This window comes from Phocoena sinus, chromosome 2 (genome assembly GCF_008692025.1).
Source record: "Phocoena sinus isolate mPhoSin1 chromosome 2, mPhoSin1.pri, whole genome shotgun sequence".
NCBI lineage: Eukaryota > Metazoa > Chordata > Mammalia > Artiodactyla > Phocoenidae > Phocoena > Phocoena sinus.
The window spans coordinates 37,860,923-37,875,567 of record NC_045764.1 but is presented as its reverse complement, the minus strand read 5'-3'; the positions used below and the strand labels follow the sequence as shown (position 1 = coordinate 37,875,567).

The 14,645-nt window shown below is 52.0% G+C and overlaps 1 protein-coding gene across 1 annotated transcript; it reads right to left on the bottom strand.

Annotated features, from left to right (window-relative positions):
• Positions 1–1,413: 1,413 nt before the first annotated feature.
• Positions 1,414–13,199, bottom strand: ARPIN (actin related protein 2/3 complex inhibitor). Its single transcript, XM_032622202.1, has 6 exons — positions 12,859–13,199; positions 10,210–10,285; positions 7,233–7,365; positions 3,895–4,101; positions 3,351–3,514; positions 1,414–2,503 (listed from the first exon to the last, which is right to left on the bottom strand). Exons 1-6 carry the CDS (start codon positions 13,146–13,148, stop codon positions 2,495–2,497), a joined length of 879 nt encoding a protein of 292 aa, XP_032478093.1. The 5' UTR covers positions 13,149–13,199; the 3' UTR covers positions 1,414–2,494.
• Between the last annotated feature and the right edge of the window lie 1,446 nt (positions 13,200–14,645).

The window sequence follows — 14,645 nt, the reverse complement described above, 5'->3', positions numbered from 1 at the left end:
TTCCAGCGCAGGGGGTACAGGTTTGATCCCTGGTCCAGGAGCTAAGATCCCACATGCCTCGTGCCAAAAAAAACAAAAGATAAAACAGAAGCAATATTGTAACAGATTCAATAAAGACTTTAAAAATGGTCCACGTCAAAAAATCTTAACAAAACAAAACAAAATATAGTGGCGGGGGGAGGCAGGTGAGATTGAGGGAACTATGTAATTTACAATAGTTTTTGACACAGATAGCTCCAAAGAGGGATCAATTAATTACCCAAATTCTGGAAAATAATAGAGCTATTAAGGTAGTCAATTTTAAAAACAATGACATGAAGACTAGTGATATATTGATGGGAAGTAGTTATACAACATCAATTGAAAAAGGATTATCAAATTTTATGTGTTGGTATAAAATTGCAATGACCATGTACAGAAATTGCATATTCCAAGATCGGGCCACTCCCCCACCTCCATGGCCTTGCAGGTCCTCTTCTCTTGCTGGAAAGTCCCTTTCCACCTGTCTACCTGAATTTCTTTCCATCTCCTCTGCCACTGCTATAGACTAAATCACTCTAGGCTCTCACCCCCACCACTGCAGCAGTCTCCTAGTTGGGCTCATTGCCTTCAGTTTCTCTGCAGTCAAGTGATCTTTGAAATATACAAATCAGATCTTATTACTCTCCTGGGGATCACTGGCTTCCAAGGTATTAAGGATAAAGTCCCAAAATACTTAACATGCTGAAGATGCCATGCCCAACCTCCCACCATTCTCTAAGCTCCAGCCACCATGGCCTTTTCCTTCCAGGAGCCCATCCCCACCCCACTGAGACACCAAGCCTAGTTGTTGCCCAGGGGCTCCCCCATTGACACGCCGTGCCTCCTCGTTTAGAATGGTGGCCTGCCCACATGAGCTTGCCATACCCTTTGGCCACAGTGCTTTGGGCAACAGGATGCCCTCACTGGGTGCCTCTCCCCATGTCAGTGTCCCCAGTCCTCCTCCTGTTTAACCCCTCCCCTGGCCACCACATGGTTGAGGTCCCAGCATGCTCAACAGTGAGCCAGCCCCATTCAGACACAGGACACTAGCGAGGCGGCTTCTATAGTAGCTGAGGTAAGAGAACGAGTATGTGAACTAAGAAAAGGGCAACAAGAACAGAAGAGACCCGAGGGCAGTCCAGTGACCTGTGACTTCAGGTGGCCTAAATGAAGTGTTAACCCCAAGCCTCACAGCCATATTGTTGAGCCCAGGCTTAAATATGCAGGAAGGCAAATGAAAGTTTGAACCCTGATAATAAACGCTGGGACCTCAACCATGAAAACCATATGAAAAAAAATGGAGATAATAATCACATGTGCCTCTTGGGATTGTTGTGACAATTAAGTAAGATACTGGAAGTGCTTGGCACAAGTAATAGAACCAAGAAGCACTCAACAGTCAGGGACTATAATTATCATCACGGAAAGCATCTAGTGCTGTGTTTGACACATTAGGGGACTCCATAATTGTTAGTTTACCACCACCCCTCTTTTCCCTGAGAGAAGCAGGATCCACATTCCACCAAGTCCCTACCCATTCTTAGGACGTATAGATTTCAACTCCAGATCTCTTCATAGATGTGGGTGTGGGCATACTACCCAGCAAGGCAATTGTTCATGACCAAAAAGATACGGCTTTCTTCTTATAGGGAGGTTGCTCAGTTTATACCTAATAATTACACAGTCAGTGTAGAGGAATCCTTCCTGAAGATTTACTCATTCGTAAAAAGTTCTCAAGGTACAAAACAAGAAAAAAGGTGTTGTCCAAAATGTGGCCTGGCAGAATGAGTCAGAGAGTTGGAGACCAGCTGGCCACCCCTGTGAACGCTCTCAGCCTCCCTGAAAAGAGCATTCCCAGGAAAGCCGCCAAAGGAGGTCAGGAGACAGGAACCCCCAGGGTGGCAGAGAACCAGAGGAGGAATAAAGAACTGGCAGCTCTGGGGACTGAAAAGGGCACAGGGGACAAGGAGGCTTGAGCAGGAGGGCAGAGGCTACAGCACAGAGTGCTGGGGAGGAGGGCAATTGCAGAAGGAAAGCAGGAAATACAACAAGGACAGAAGAAGGAGGCCCCGCTCACTTCTCCTCTGAGCCACTCTGCATGCAGGTGAGGGATTCCCCACCAGTTCTGCACCAAAACCAAGTCCAGTTCTTCTGACTGCCCTGGGGGACTTGCCCCCTGCCTGCCTCCAGAAACAAGGCTGCCACTCAGGGTGAGGGCCACCATGAAAATGTCTAGGAAGGCTAGACTCACATCCAGGGAGGGACCCTCCATGAGCCACAGGCTGGGCCCCCACGTCTAGCGTCAGGCTCTTGCGTTTGATTTTAGCAGAGCTTGTTCAAAGGGTATTCCACAGTGGCTGTAGGGAAGAACCAGGCAAGGCTTGGTGGACCTGCTCTCTCGAGCTCCAGAGTGAAAGTTGATGGAAGAAATGCTCAACAGTGGGCCCCGGAGGCACCCCATCTCTCACTGACCTCAGTCGTCCTAGAGGTAAAGTAAAGAGATACGAACAGAGCACATTTCGTAAAAGTCTTCTACCGTCATCAGACAAACAAGGGTTCGAATGAGTGGTACCAGCGGGGCCCGCGGCTACCTGCCTTGGCCTCATCTCATTAGTGTTGGCCCAGGGAGCCAGCCTGGCAACTCCAATTGTTTTTTAGTCCAAGACTCACTCTATTAAGACAAAAGGGAACCCACTCCCTCTATCTGCCCCTGCTTTCTCTGGCAAATATCATCATCTTCATCACCTAGATAAAGAGCCCATTTTTCTGAGACTTTGTTTTAAACGTTCAATCTGGGGCCTTTTGACACCAAATCAAATCTTCAGGTGAAATATACCTCAAAATACCAAATCAACCGTGAGTAGGCTGAGGATCAACTAGGAGGCTGAACTTTGGGCTAAAATAACTATTAAGGACCAGGCAGCCATTTTCCAGCCACTCTGGGCAGGGAGCCCAGAACAAAGGGGGGAAAAACGCTCATTCAGCTGCTCAACATGGCTAATGTATTCACTTGAAGTAGAAATGTTTGGAGCCTTAATGGAATTAAGCCTCCTTGGTTCCCCTCTGCACTCCCTTCCTTCCATCCCTTGCTTTCATAAATCTTTGGGGCTCTCTTGTTGATTGGCACAGTTCAGACCCACCAAAAAGAAAGGTCCCTTCATACCTTGAGGGAATTTTCCTGATGCTAACACACTCTCAGCAATTCCACCAAAGCTGGGGAGTAAAGTTTATGCTGCCGTCCTACACCCAACCACAACCAGTGCATACAAACTCCTGCCAGGAGATGAACCACACCAACTCCAGGTCCACGGTTATCTCCCCAGACCTACCCACTCCTCGTCCTCGGCGCCGTCCCCCTGCTCTCGGGTCTCCACTGCAGCCCCCTCTGAAGACTTTTGGGCCATGATGTTGTCTGTCCAGGATGCCCCCATCTTCCCATCACCAGCGAAATTACACTTGGTCACTGTTCCAGCCTCGAGTTTGGCTAATGAATCTGAAAGGAGAAGTTGAAGGCCTCTCTCCATGTGGCAGAAACATAGTGGGGGCTGGCCCATTCTGCTGGGGTCCCCTAGGCCTGAGTGTGCTCAGGGAGGCCCTGGATGGGACCCCCAAGGCAATGGATAGGAGAGGTCACCCACAGGAACCATGGGGTTGGGCAGCACCCCAGGATCCAAAGTGTTCAGGCTATTGGCCCCAAAGCACTTGCCCAGGGACTTAGGAATAAATCTCAAGGGGTCTTGTCCACGGGGAGGCCAGATGTGGCCTGCTCCATGAACTCGAAGCAGGAGGGGTGGGTAAGCCTCAGACAGGAGGCCAGGAGCCCCCACAGGCCATATAGAAGCATCAGGCCACAGTGAGGGCTGCACTGCTCACCCAGGAAGGGGCTGTCGCCTCGAGTTTTCAGCCGTACCCCAGCCCCCAGCTCGAGCTCCACGGCCTCCATCTCCGACTCAGGCATCCAGAATGCCACTGTCTGGTCGGGGGTGAGGCTCTCCGTCAGCGCAAGCAGCTCTGGCTTGTTCACCAGCCCCTTCAGCACCTCAGGCGTGAGTCTGTCGGTGTTCCCCTTGGCTTCCACCTCTGCAGGCACACAGCACGAGACAGTCATTACCACCGTAATAGCAAGCACTCTAGGAGGGCTTTTTAGGAGCCAGGTGAGGCCTCCGTGTTGTACACGCTCACAACCACCCGAAGGTAGGGGCTCTGAGTTCACATTCTGCCAGTACTCAAGGAACGCATCACAGAGGAGTTACGGCTACGGGCTCTGGAGCCAGGCTAGCTGGTGCAAATCTGCTTACATGCTATGTGACCACAGGCAAGTTACTTAACCTCTCTCTGTGCCTGACAAATAAGGATAAAAGAGGTACCTACCCGATGGGACTGATGTGACATGTGAAAGAAATATCGAATGCAAGTAAAGCACTTAGCATGGGGACTGGCACTCAGCAAGTGTCAATGTTTTTACTATCCCTATTCACAGATGAGAAAATTAAGGCTTAGACAGGTTAAGTAATTTGCCCAAGGTTACAGAGCTAGTCAGTGGAGGAGGCAGGATTCAAGCCCTTCACACAATTCTGCCTTCCCACTGAGACCCCAGTGACCAGGCAGGGTTCTCTCTGGGCTCTCAGGGACTCCCTGGCTGGGGTGGGGTCTGCTGGAACCAGCAGCAAACTTTGGTGGTCCTCATACTCTCTACTGGCCTGCTCGTCCTGGCTCGGGCAGAGCGCAGAGGCTCAGGGAAGGTTCCAACAGCCTGTCACCCGCCTACCCTGAAAGTCCCAAATCTGCTAATCCCAGGGCGGGGGCAGCATGGAGCGGGGAGTCCCGGTCCCAGACTAAGAAGTGAGAACTTGCAGCGTTGAGAGTATGGCAACCCCAGTGCCATCTACTGGCTGCCTTCCCCACACTGATACCCAGGCGGCCGCGGGTCCTGAACACCAGACCATGCTCCATTTGTGGTGTAAAACCTCTGCCAAGCTCTGTCAGGGACGCCTTCTGGGATTCCCTAGACACCTTGCTCACACAGAGAACTTTCTCCTCAACCCTCACCCTGCCCACTGTCCCCCAGACAAGCCACCTCATCTCCTACTTCACAAGATAACAGAAGCCAGAGGTGGGGCCACGACCTACCTGTCCAGTTACCTAGAACCACAAGAAACCTCTCCTCCTTCCCATCTGTCTCAAAGGACGAGGTGTCTCCCCTCCTGCCTCAGGCCAGCTCATCTGGGCCCCAGACCCCACCCCCTCCCATCTCCTCCAGGACTTGCCTCTCCTTCTCCTCTCTTGGATCTTTCCTTACCACCTACCTGCTTTCCAGCTCTGGCACCCACTACTCTAGACACTGTTCACCCCCCACCAGTCACTGGGGAGCATGTCACTGTGAAGCCACTGGATGCTCCGCAGTCCCGACTTACCTGGGCCTTGGGCACCGCCTGACCCCATTGTTACTCCTCACCCCTGGGCTTCGCTGGGCTTCAGAGACACACACCTGCCCCACCCCGCTCAGACCCCGCCAGCGTTCCCTCCCCTGCTCCTTACAAGGCTCCTTCCCTGTCCACCCCCGTTGTTGCTGTTCCCCAGGACAACTTCCTGGCTGACTCTGTCCACTGGCACAGCTTCAATACGACCCGTGTGTGATGACTCCAAAATACCTGCTGTCAGCCCAGCCCTCTTCCTGGGTTCTAGAACTGTACCAAGTCCCTAGTGCACATCTACCTCTACCTGGAAGCACCACCACGTGGCTAATGCCATGTGTCCCAAACAGATATCTTCTCCCCAAACCTCCTCCTCTTGCACCTCCATCTCCCAAACCTGGCACCTGAGCCCAAATCCTGGGGTCATCCCTGACTCCCCCCATATCCAAACAAACACCGAGGCCATGGTCCCTCCTCTATCTTGAGTCTGCCCAGTCTCTCCATCCTCACTGACCAGTCCTTAATCCTGGGCCTCTTATCTCCCTCCTAGATGCCATCATGGCCTCCTAACAGCCTCCTGGTCTCCAGTCTCTTCACTTCCCCAGGGACTTTAAAAAGCAAATCTGGACTTCTGTGGTGGTGCAGTGGTTAAGAATCCGCCTGCCGATGCAGGGGACACAGGTTCGAGCCCTGGTCCAGGAAGATCCCACATGCCGTGGAGCAACTGAGCCCGCATGCCACAACTACTGAAGCCCGAGTGCCTAGAGGCTGTGCTCCGCAACAAGAGAAGCCACTGCAATAAGAAGCCCACGCACCACAACGAAGAGTAGCCCCCGCTCACTGCGACTAAAGAAAGCCCACATGCAGCAACGAAGACCCAACGCAGCCAAACATAAATAAATTTATTTTAAAAAAGAGCAAATCTAATCATATCACTCACCTAACTTAAAACCACTCACGCAGAGCTCCCCTGCACCCTCGACTGAGTGCCCTCTCTGCAGGGCTGCTCTTCACCTTCGGGAGCCCTCAGTTCCCAGAATGCCCTTGGCACCCTGCCCCCTCTCTGAAACACCCTTCCAAGCCCTGGCACCCTGCTGATACCTGCTTGTCTTTCAGGATCCAGTACTGGCATTCCCTCCTCCAGGGCACCTCCCCCAATCGCACCTGCCTGGGCTCAGAGCCCCCGCTAGGGCTCCAGTCATGGCCTGTCCATCTCCTCTACCAGCCTGAGGACGGCTTGTGTGCAAGTCCACGTCTTGCTCGTCCCTGAACCCTCAGCATGCAGTTCAGGGTCTGGCACACGGTGGATTCTCACTAAATGTTCAGATACTTAGTGAGCAACTGAAAGCATGAATGGATAAAATGATAGAGGGATGATGAGTACCCACTCAACCTCTAAACCTTCTCACATGGGGCAGACAGCAAGGAGGTCCTTCTCCAGCCAAAACTGGGAAGAGGAATAAGATCACAAAGGGCCCAAGAACCAAGTGAGCATTTTGGCAGGAAAATGGAGGCCACCTGGCCTGGGCTCTGCACTAAGGCAGGTTCATGGACGATTCTGCCAGACTGCAAGAGATGGCAGGAGCTGGGAAGGCACCCAGGTCCTCAGCACTGAGGTAGGGCACCGGGGATCCTCTGAGTGAATGGGGGGCAGGAAGAGTCCAGCCAGGGGCCCCTCAGGCCAAATGTGGGCTTCAAGGCTGAGAAGACACTTTCTAGGGACCAAGAGACCTCTGGAGACAAAGGAAGACCACAGTGTATGAAGGCTCTGAGGGAGAAAGGGCGAAGGGTACCTACTATAGGATGACATGAGGAAGCCTGTGTTCACCTTCCTGGTGGCGCTGAAGTTGGGCTCGATTTCATTTCCCTTGGGGTCGAACTTACGGCAATGGATGTGACTAGGCCGGATATACAGCACGTAGTAGCGCTCCTGGGGCCAAGCAGAGAGACAGTGAGGGGCTGCTTCATTCCCTTCAGCCTTCAACACAACACACACTCCCCACGTGCTCCGGTTGCAGCCCTCCCAACCTCACTCTCTACCCAGAATCCCACCCCACCTCCAAAAGATATTCAAGCTGGCCACAGGCTTCCACTCCCAATATTCATTCACTCATTCATTCATTCATGTGTTTAGTAGAGCACTTGCCACACATAATGAACCATGGCTAGACGTCCATGAGAGGGCAGGCTCAGAGCCTGACCCCAAGGCCTCCACATGTGAGAGAAAGAAAGAATATACAGAAAACCATAACCCGAGCACAAAGGAGCCCAAATACCATGAAGCAGAAGCAGCCAAGATGCCATGGAAAGGGCACTGAAATGGAGTTCTGAGTGAGGACAGCCACTGTGCCTCTTCCAACAGATGTGAGTCCTGGAGCAAATCACCCCTAGCCTCAGTTTCCCCTGTTGCCTGGAGACAACACGATGTCTACTTTCAGGCACGTTGTAAGGGTTCAAGGAGCAAGCACAGTATAAAGCATGAAATGTGCTGTAAATGCTCTTTGCCAGCTGTCCTAATCAAAACAGGAGACTGACAACACTGTAGATCAACTATACATCAATAAAAAGTTAAATAAATATTATAATAAAACACACACACAAAACAGGAGATTAAAGAAAAGGAAACCACTTCCTGGGAGAAACAGAGAAGGCAAGGTCTCAGAGTGGGGAGAAACCTGCAACTGTGGGATAAGGGTGTAGGAAGAATATTAAGAGCCTGGACAAGTACATAAAATAAAAGTCAAGGTCCTGTGTGGATGTTTGAGCAATGCAGGACCCTGAGAGGTCTCATGGGAGTCCAGGCTGGGGAAGCAAGTGGGGGATCAGCCTTGAGTTGGCATTTGGAGTTTGCATTTTATGTGGTAGACTAGAAGGAATCCTGAAAGGTTTTTGGACAGCAGCGAGACCCTGAGAGATGTCTTTCAGGAGACAAGCTGATAGCAGGGCAGGAATGGGCGCTGGGTGCAGCCAGAAGGCAGGAGAGGGGGTGCAAGGTTTAGTCAGGACAGGCTGAGTTCCTGAGGGCCCATGTGAGGTGAGCAGACATGGAAAGAGGAAGGGAGGGAAGGGGAAAATGGTCAAGGTAGGAGGCCTGCAGGACTAGGCATTACTCACCTGGGGGAGGGGGGAGGGGAGACAGTGGAGGTTTGCAGGCTGGTGGTCGGGGGCGTCTAGTGCACTATCATTAGGAAACAAGGAGTTGGAGAAGGCAAGTTTGGAGAGGGGCTGGAGGACACCCTGCCTGTGGAGGACGGCCGAGGTGGGCCAGCTCCACTCAGCTACTGCTGGGCTCTCCTGGGCAGGCTGGCTAGGGCTCCAGACTGCTGTGCTCAGCCTGCTGACCTGCGTGCTAAGGAGGGGAGGGTGCAGCAAAGCATCTCTTGACCTGAAACTAGTGCTGAGCCGGAGCTGAGGCTGTTCACATGGGGTGTGGGTGAAAAACCAGCTGTGTGTAGCCCCAGGCCTCTGGCCTGCCTCAAGAAGGGATTTAATGAGCTCGGTTCTACAGATCAAGGAGATAAGGTGGTCAGCACATCTGGGTGGGGTTATTTGGTGGGGGGTGGAGATTTAGAATTAGTGCTCAGGAAAGAAACACTGGCTAGTACAGAATGGAGAATGCCAGGTGTGTCCATGGACATCTGAGATGGGCGGGTGATAAAGGGCATAACCCCAGGAGGCTCAGAGGACAAGAGGAGAAGGGCATGGACATGGGAACCGAAGCCCCGGGCAACGTGGCTTGACACTCAGGCTGGAAACAAAGGCCCAGAACTCAGCAACCCTCCTCCTACCTCAACGCTCTCACACCCCTACACACGTGGAGGTCCAGGTCCACAACAGTGACCTGCTTTATAAAAATCCAACATTCCAAAACACCCAGCCACACAGTGATATTAAAAGACGTGCAAGGGAATTCCCTGGCAGTCCCGTGGTTAGGACTCCGCGCTTCTACTGCAGGGAGCCAGGGTTCGATCCCTGGTCAGGGAATTAAGATCCTTCAAGCCTCGCAGTTCAGCCAAAAAGAAAAGAAAAAAAAAAAGATGTGTAAACCCATGCTACGATATTCACCACTCTGCAAATGCAGTCACTTCAAGGCGTCTTCTAACAGCAAACTCCAACAGTGCATTTAAAGTAATTCAATTTTAAACAATTCAAAGTACACACGACTTCCCAGCTACAGAGCTGGTACCCCTAAAGGGGAAGGTCACTGTTGACCTTGCACCCACATAGGAAGATAACTTCACTCTGACCTTGTCCATCAGGTCCGGAGGCAGTGGGAACCACCAGGCCAGAGGACAGCAGTTGGACCTTCAGCCCCAGAATAAAGAGCCACTCATCCTGCCTACCCAGCAAGCTTCCCAGCACTCTAAATTTGTTCCATCAGAAGGTGACAGGACCTCTTCAGAAGGCAGGTCTTCCAGCCCACTCAGAACACACAGCCTGAGTCCTGAACCACTCACCTCACCCTTTCCTGCTCTCAGCCCTCCCAGTCCTGGCCCCAAACACACCCCTCGGGTTTAGGGCCTGGTCTGTCTTCTCAGCAAGAATCCAGGCCCTCCCATCAAACCCAGCACAGCCCTAACTGACCTCTTCCATCTGTCGCCCCTTTTGGCTGCTAATCTCCCAACCAACACCCCCCCCACCTGCCCTGTGAGCCCCTCAAGGAAAGAGCTGGACCCCAAGTCTTGGCACTAGCAGAGCCAAGCAGAGAGATGCTTTGGTGGGTGAGGACCCCGAAGCCAGTGCCCTGCGGGTGCCCCCAGGGAAACATCCTCACCTTCCTGCCATGGTCATCCAAGATGCTGTGCCGAGATACATCGACCAGTTCTCCTTCCAGTAGGACGCCATTCCCCCTAAGGATGAGAGAGAATGAGGGCTCAACTGGTTCTGTCAGTCCTCAGGCAAGAACCACAAGTGCAATGGCCCAGGTCAGGGTCTGCACTAGGACAGAAGCAAGTCCCAGGTGTGTCTCCCATTTACCTGGTCCCTGGGCAGGCCCAGTATGATGCAGCCCCTTTCTCTGGGCTCCCACACTGGGCCCCCACTCCTCTGAGGGTCCCAAAGGCTGGGGCACCATCTGGAGGTTAGGAAGGAACATTGACAGGCTGCAAGACTGAGCTATGGCCCCTCCTGCAGGGGGTTACTGTAACCAGAGCCTCAGTCTTCTTATCCACCAAATGGGAGAGTAATAGCCACCTCACTCTGCTTCTATGACAATAACATATGATCATGAATATGAAGGCGCTTTGTAAACTATTAAGTGTTTACTAAATATAAAGGACTTTACTTTTTTTAAATATCTTTATTGGAGTATAATTGCTTTACAATGTTGTGTTAGTTCCTGCTGTATAACAAAGTGAATCAGCTATATGTATACATATATCCCCATATCCCCTTCCTCTTGCGTCTCCCTCCCACCCTCCTTACCTCACTCCTCTAGGTGGTCTCAAAGCACGAAGCTGATCTCCCTGTGCTATCCAGCTGCTTCCCACTAGCTATCTGTTATACATTTGGTTGTGTATTTATGTCAATGCTACTCTCTCACTTTGTCCCAGCTTAACCTTCCCCCTCCCCGTGTCCTCAAGTCCATTCTCTACATCTGTGCCTTTGTTCCTGTCCTGCCCCTAGGTTCATCAAAACCTTTTTTTTTTTTTTGGATTCCATATATATGTGTTAGCATACAGTATTTGCTTTTCTCTTTCTGACTTACTTCACTCTGTATGACAGACTCTGGGTCCATCCACCTCACTACAAATAACTCAATTTCATTTCTTTTTATGGCTGAGTAATATTCCATTGTATATATGTGCCACATCTTCTTTGTCCATTCATCTGTCGATGGACACTTAGGTTGCTTCCATGACCTGGCTATTGTAAATAGTGCTACAATGAACATTGTGGTACATGACTCTTTTTTTTTAATTATTTTTTAAATTTATTTATTTTTGGCTGTGTTGGGTCTTTGTTGCTGCATGCAGGCTTTCTCTAGTTGCAGGGGGCAGGGGCTACTCTTTGTTGTGGTACGCCAGCTTCTCATTGTGGTGGCTTCTCTTGTTGCAGAGCATGGGCTCTAGGTGTGTGGGCTTCAGTAGTTGTGGCACGCGGGCTCAGTAGTTGTGGCTCGGAGGCTCTAGAACGCAGGCTCAGTAGCTGTGGCGCACCGGCTTAGCTGCTCCGCGGCATGTGGGATCTCCCCAGACCAGGGCTCAAACCTGTGTCCCCTGAATTGGTAGGTGGATTCTTAACCACTGTGCCACCAGGGAAGCCCCATGACTCTTTTAGAATTATGGTTTTCTCAGGGTATATGCCCAGTAGTGGGATTGCTGGGTCATATGGTAATTCTTTTTTAGTTTTTCAAGGAACCTCCTTACTGTTCTCCATAGTGGCTGTATCAATTTACATTCCCACCAACAGTGCAAGAGGGTTCCCTTTTCTCCACACCCTCTCCAGCATTTATTGTTTGTAGATTTTTTGATGATGGCCATTCTGACCGGAGGACTTTACTTTTTTATTTCACCAAATTTTTTTGGGGGGGGGGCGGGGTCTAAGCTGCTATAAAGTATCTTCCCTTTGCACCTGTTTTAAAGCACTTTCATATTCCTGTCCTCATTCGTATCCACTTTAGATGTGGAGAAACCCAGACTCAGAAGTTTCGTGACGAGCCCGAGATCGCAGGGTCCCTCACTGAGAGGAACTGGACCCCCGCTTCCCAATTCTAGTTTTCATAAAAGCAGAACCTGGGGACTTCCTTTTCTGGAACCACGGAAATGGGAGAGGGGTGGGGGCAGCTGAAGGGATGGGGATGAAAAGTGAAAACACCCTGGACCTTACTTGCCCCTACCGCACCCCGCCCCTTGCGCCCTTCATTCTTTAGTGTTTGTAATTGCAAATTGAATCGTCCATTCGTTCTCATGACCTCGGCGTCCGTGATGGCAGGGCCTGGCCCTCCGGATCTAACACGCCCTCCAGACAGGCCCTGCCCCTCCCGCGGCCCTGCCAAGCCAACTCCCACCCGCTGTTGCCGTCCAGCAGGACACTGCCCCTTCCGGAGCGGGGTGCAGCCCGTGCAAAAGCCTGAAGGCAAGGCAGCGGGGTGAAGCTTAGAGTCACCGGGGTGGGGTTGAGACAAAGGCTGACGTGAAGTAAGCACCGCCTTTTGAGCCCTGCTTGGGAGTCGGGACCGACCCTCGGTGAGCTTCACGCCGATCAGTGTCTCAGGGGGGTGCGCTCCGAGGGGAGCGCAGGGAGGAGCGGTCTGGAGGCCAGGGAGGTCTTTGGCGAGCCCCGCCCTTCCTCCCACCCGCACCCGACCCCGCTAGCGCACCCCCTCCCCCTGCCAACCAGGGAGCCCGGATTCAAAGCTGAGCCTCGGGAGCCAACGGAGGCCGGGCCCGGGAAGCGGTGGGGAGACGCGGGCGGAGCCTACCCCTGGTGGGCGGCGGGGTTCCAGGCCCCGGGCAGCCGCGCGCTCTGAACCGCCTTGTTCCGGAGGGCGCTGTCGTGGTAGATGCGGCTCATTCTCCCCACGGCCGCGGCGCCCTCAAGGCCTGGCGCAAGGAGCCTGCACGCGGGGCTGGGGGCACCACGAGGTGGGGTACAGCGAGGGGAAGCACCGGCAGGACACGCGGAGACCAGCAATTCCCAGCCGCAGATCCGGGACCGGCGCGGCCCGGCCCCGGGCGTTCCCGCGCGGGATTTAAAGGGGCCGAGCCCCATTCCTGCCCGTGGGACCTTGCTTGGCGGGAGGTGGGCTTCCCTGAAGACCCGGCTGGGACCTTAGCCCCGAGGGTGGGGGTGAGGAAGGGAGCCACTCCCTTCTCTTTCTCTCCCTCTTCCTTGTTACTAGAAGGAGACCCCTGCCCCACACACGCACAAAGGGGAAATTGAGGCCCAGAGAGCCTATAGGATCAGCTCTGAAAGGATGAGTTTCCATAGAGCAGGAATGGGAAAAAGGGAACAGCCCTCAGGGACGGCGGGGTGCTAAGTACAGACCTGCTCTTTATGCCCGCGCGCGAGGTCGCACAGTGGCTGAGGGAGGGGTTCCAGGGATCTGTAACGAAGGAGCCTGGTCTTGGGTGTCAAGATCTACGGCCTAACAAGGTTGGAATCCCAGCTGTGTGAGCTTGGGCAAGTTCCTCAACCTCTCTGAGCCCGTGCTTCCTCCTCTGTAAAACGGGGTCAGTATCAGAGGGGTTGTAAGTATTTAATAAACTCATTCTAGAAAGGAGCATTGCCCCTTGCCGTCTTCCCGCACAGTTCTTGGACCCCTTCCCAGCTCCCTACTGCCCTGTGCCCAAGTATGTAACTAAGGATGCATTTCCCAAGCCCGGGTGCAGGGGTCTGTTTTGACCCCGGGATTGTTGAGAGTCTTGGTTCTCGTTTGACTCCTTTGCGGCAAGCCCTGGGGCAGGTGGGCCCATTCATGGAGTCGAAGTGTAGCCTCTGGGGGACACTTCAAAGGGGAGGTGGCCAGGTTAGATACCTGGGGGCCCAAGCTGAGCTGTCAGTGGTAGAAGAAGCACCCCCTCCGCCCACACATTATGACTTTTGTGCATTTTCAGCATTTTTGTTTTCAAGGGCTCCCTCCTCCATAAAAAAAGTGTTTAACTTATGTTTTATGACTGGGTTGACATAAAGATGAATACATTAATATATATTAAGACATTTTCTTTGGCCTAAAAATTCTTTTTTTTCTTCTGATTTTAAAAGAAATTAATATATTTTCCTGTGCCTTAGGCATTGTGCCTAATGGATTAGTCAAACCCACCCCTATCTGGCCTACCTGGCTGCTCCCTAAATTCTAAGAAGGAAGGATGTAGGAGACCCTCTAGGCAGAACTGTCCTTTGGTTCTGTCTCTTCAAAATTCCCCAGGCTGATATAAGGAACTCTCATAACTCAATAGAAATAGAAAAAGAAAAAAAAACACACACACATGATAAAAAAAAATGGGCAAAGGAACTGAATAGACATACAGAAGAGATACAGATGACCAACAGGTATATGAAAAGCTGCTCAGCATCACTAATCATCAGGGAAAACCTCACACCTGTTAGAATGACTATTATCAAAAAAACAAAAGGTAAGTGTTAGCAGGGATATGGAGAAAAGGGAACCCTTGTACAGCATTGATGGGAGTGTAAATTAGTACAGCCACTATGAAAAACACTATGGAAGTTTCTCAAGAAATTAAAAATAGAACCACCAAATGATCC

Coding starts and splice junctions, on each gene's coding strand:
- ARPIN (XM_032622202.1), bottom strand. CDS start 13,148: ATGGGGCTCGGCCCCTTTAAATCCCGCGCGGGAACGCCCGGGGCCGGG. Junction 7,366..10,209: donor TGGATGACCATGGCAGGAAG/GTGAGGATGTTT, acceptor GCTTGGCCCCAG/GAGCGCTACTACGTGCTGTA. Junction 4,102..7,232: donor CTTCCTCATGTCATCCTATA/GTAGGTACCCTT, acceptor GTGTGCCTGCAG/AGGTGGAAGCCAAGGGGAAC.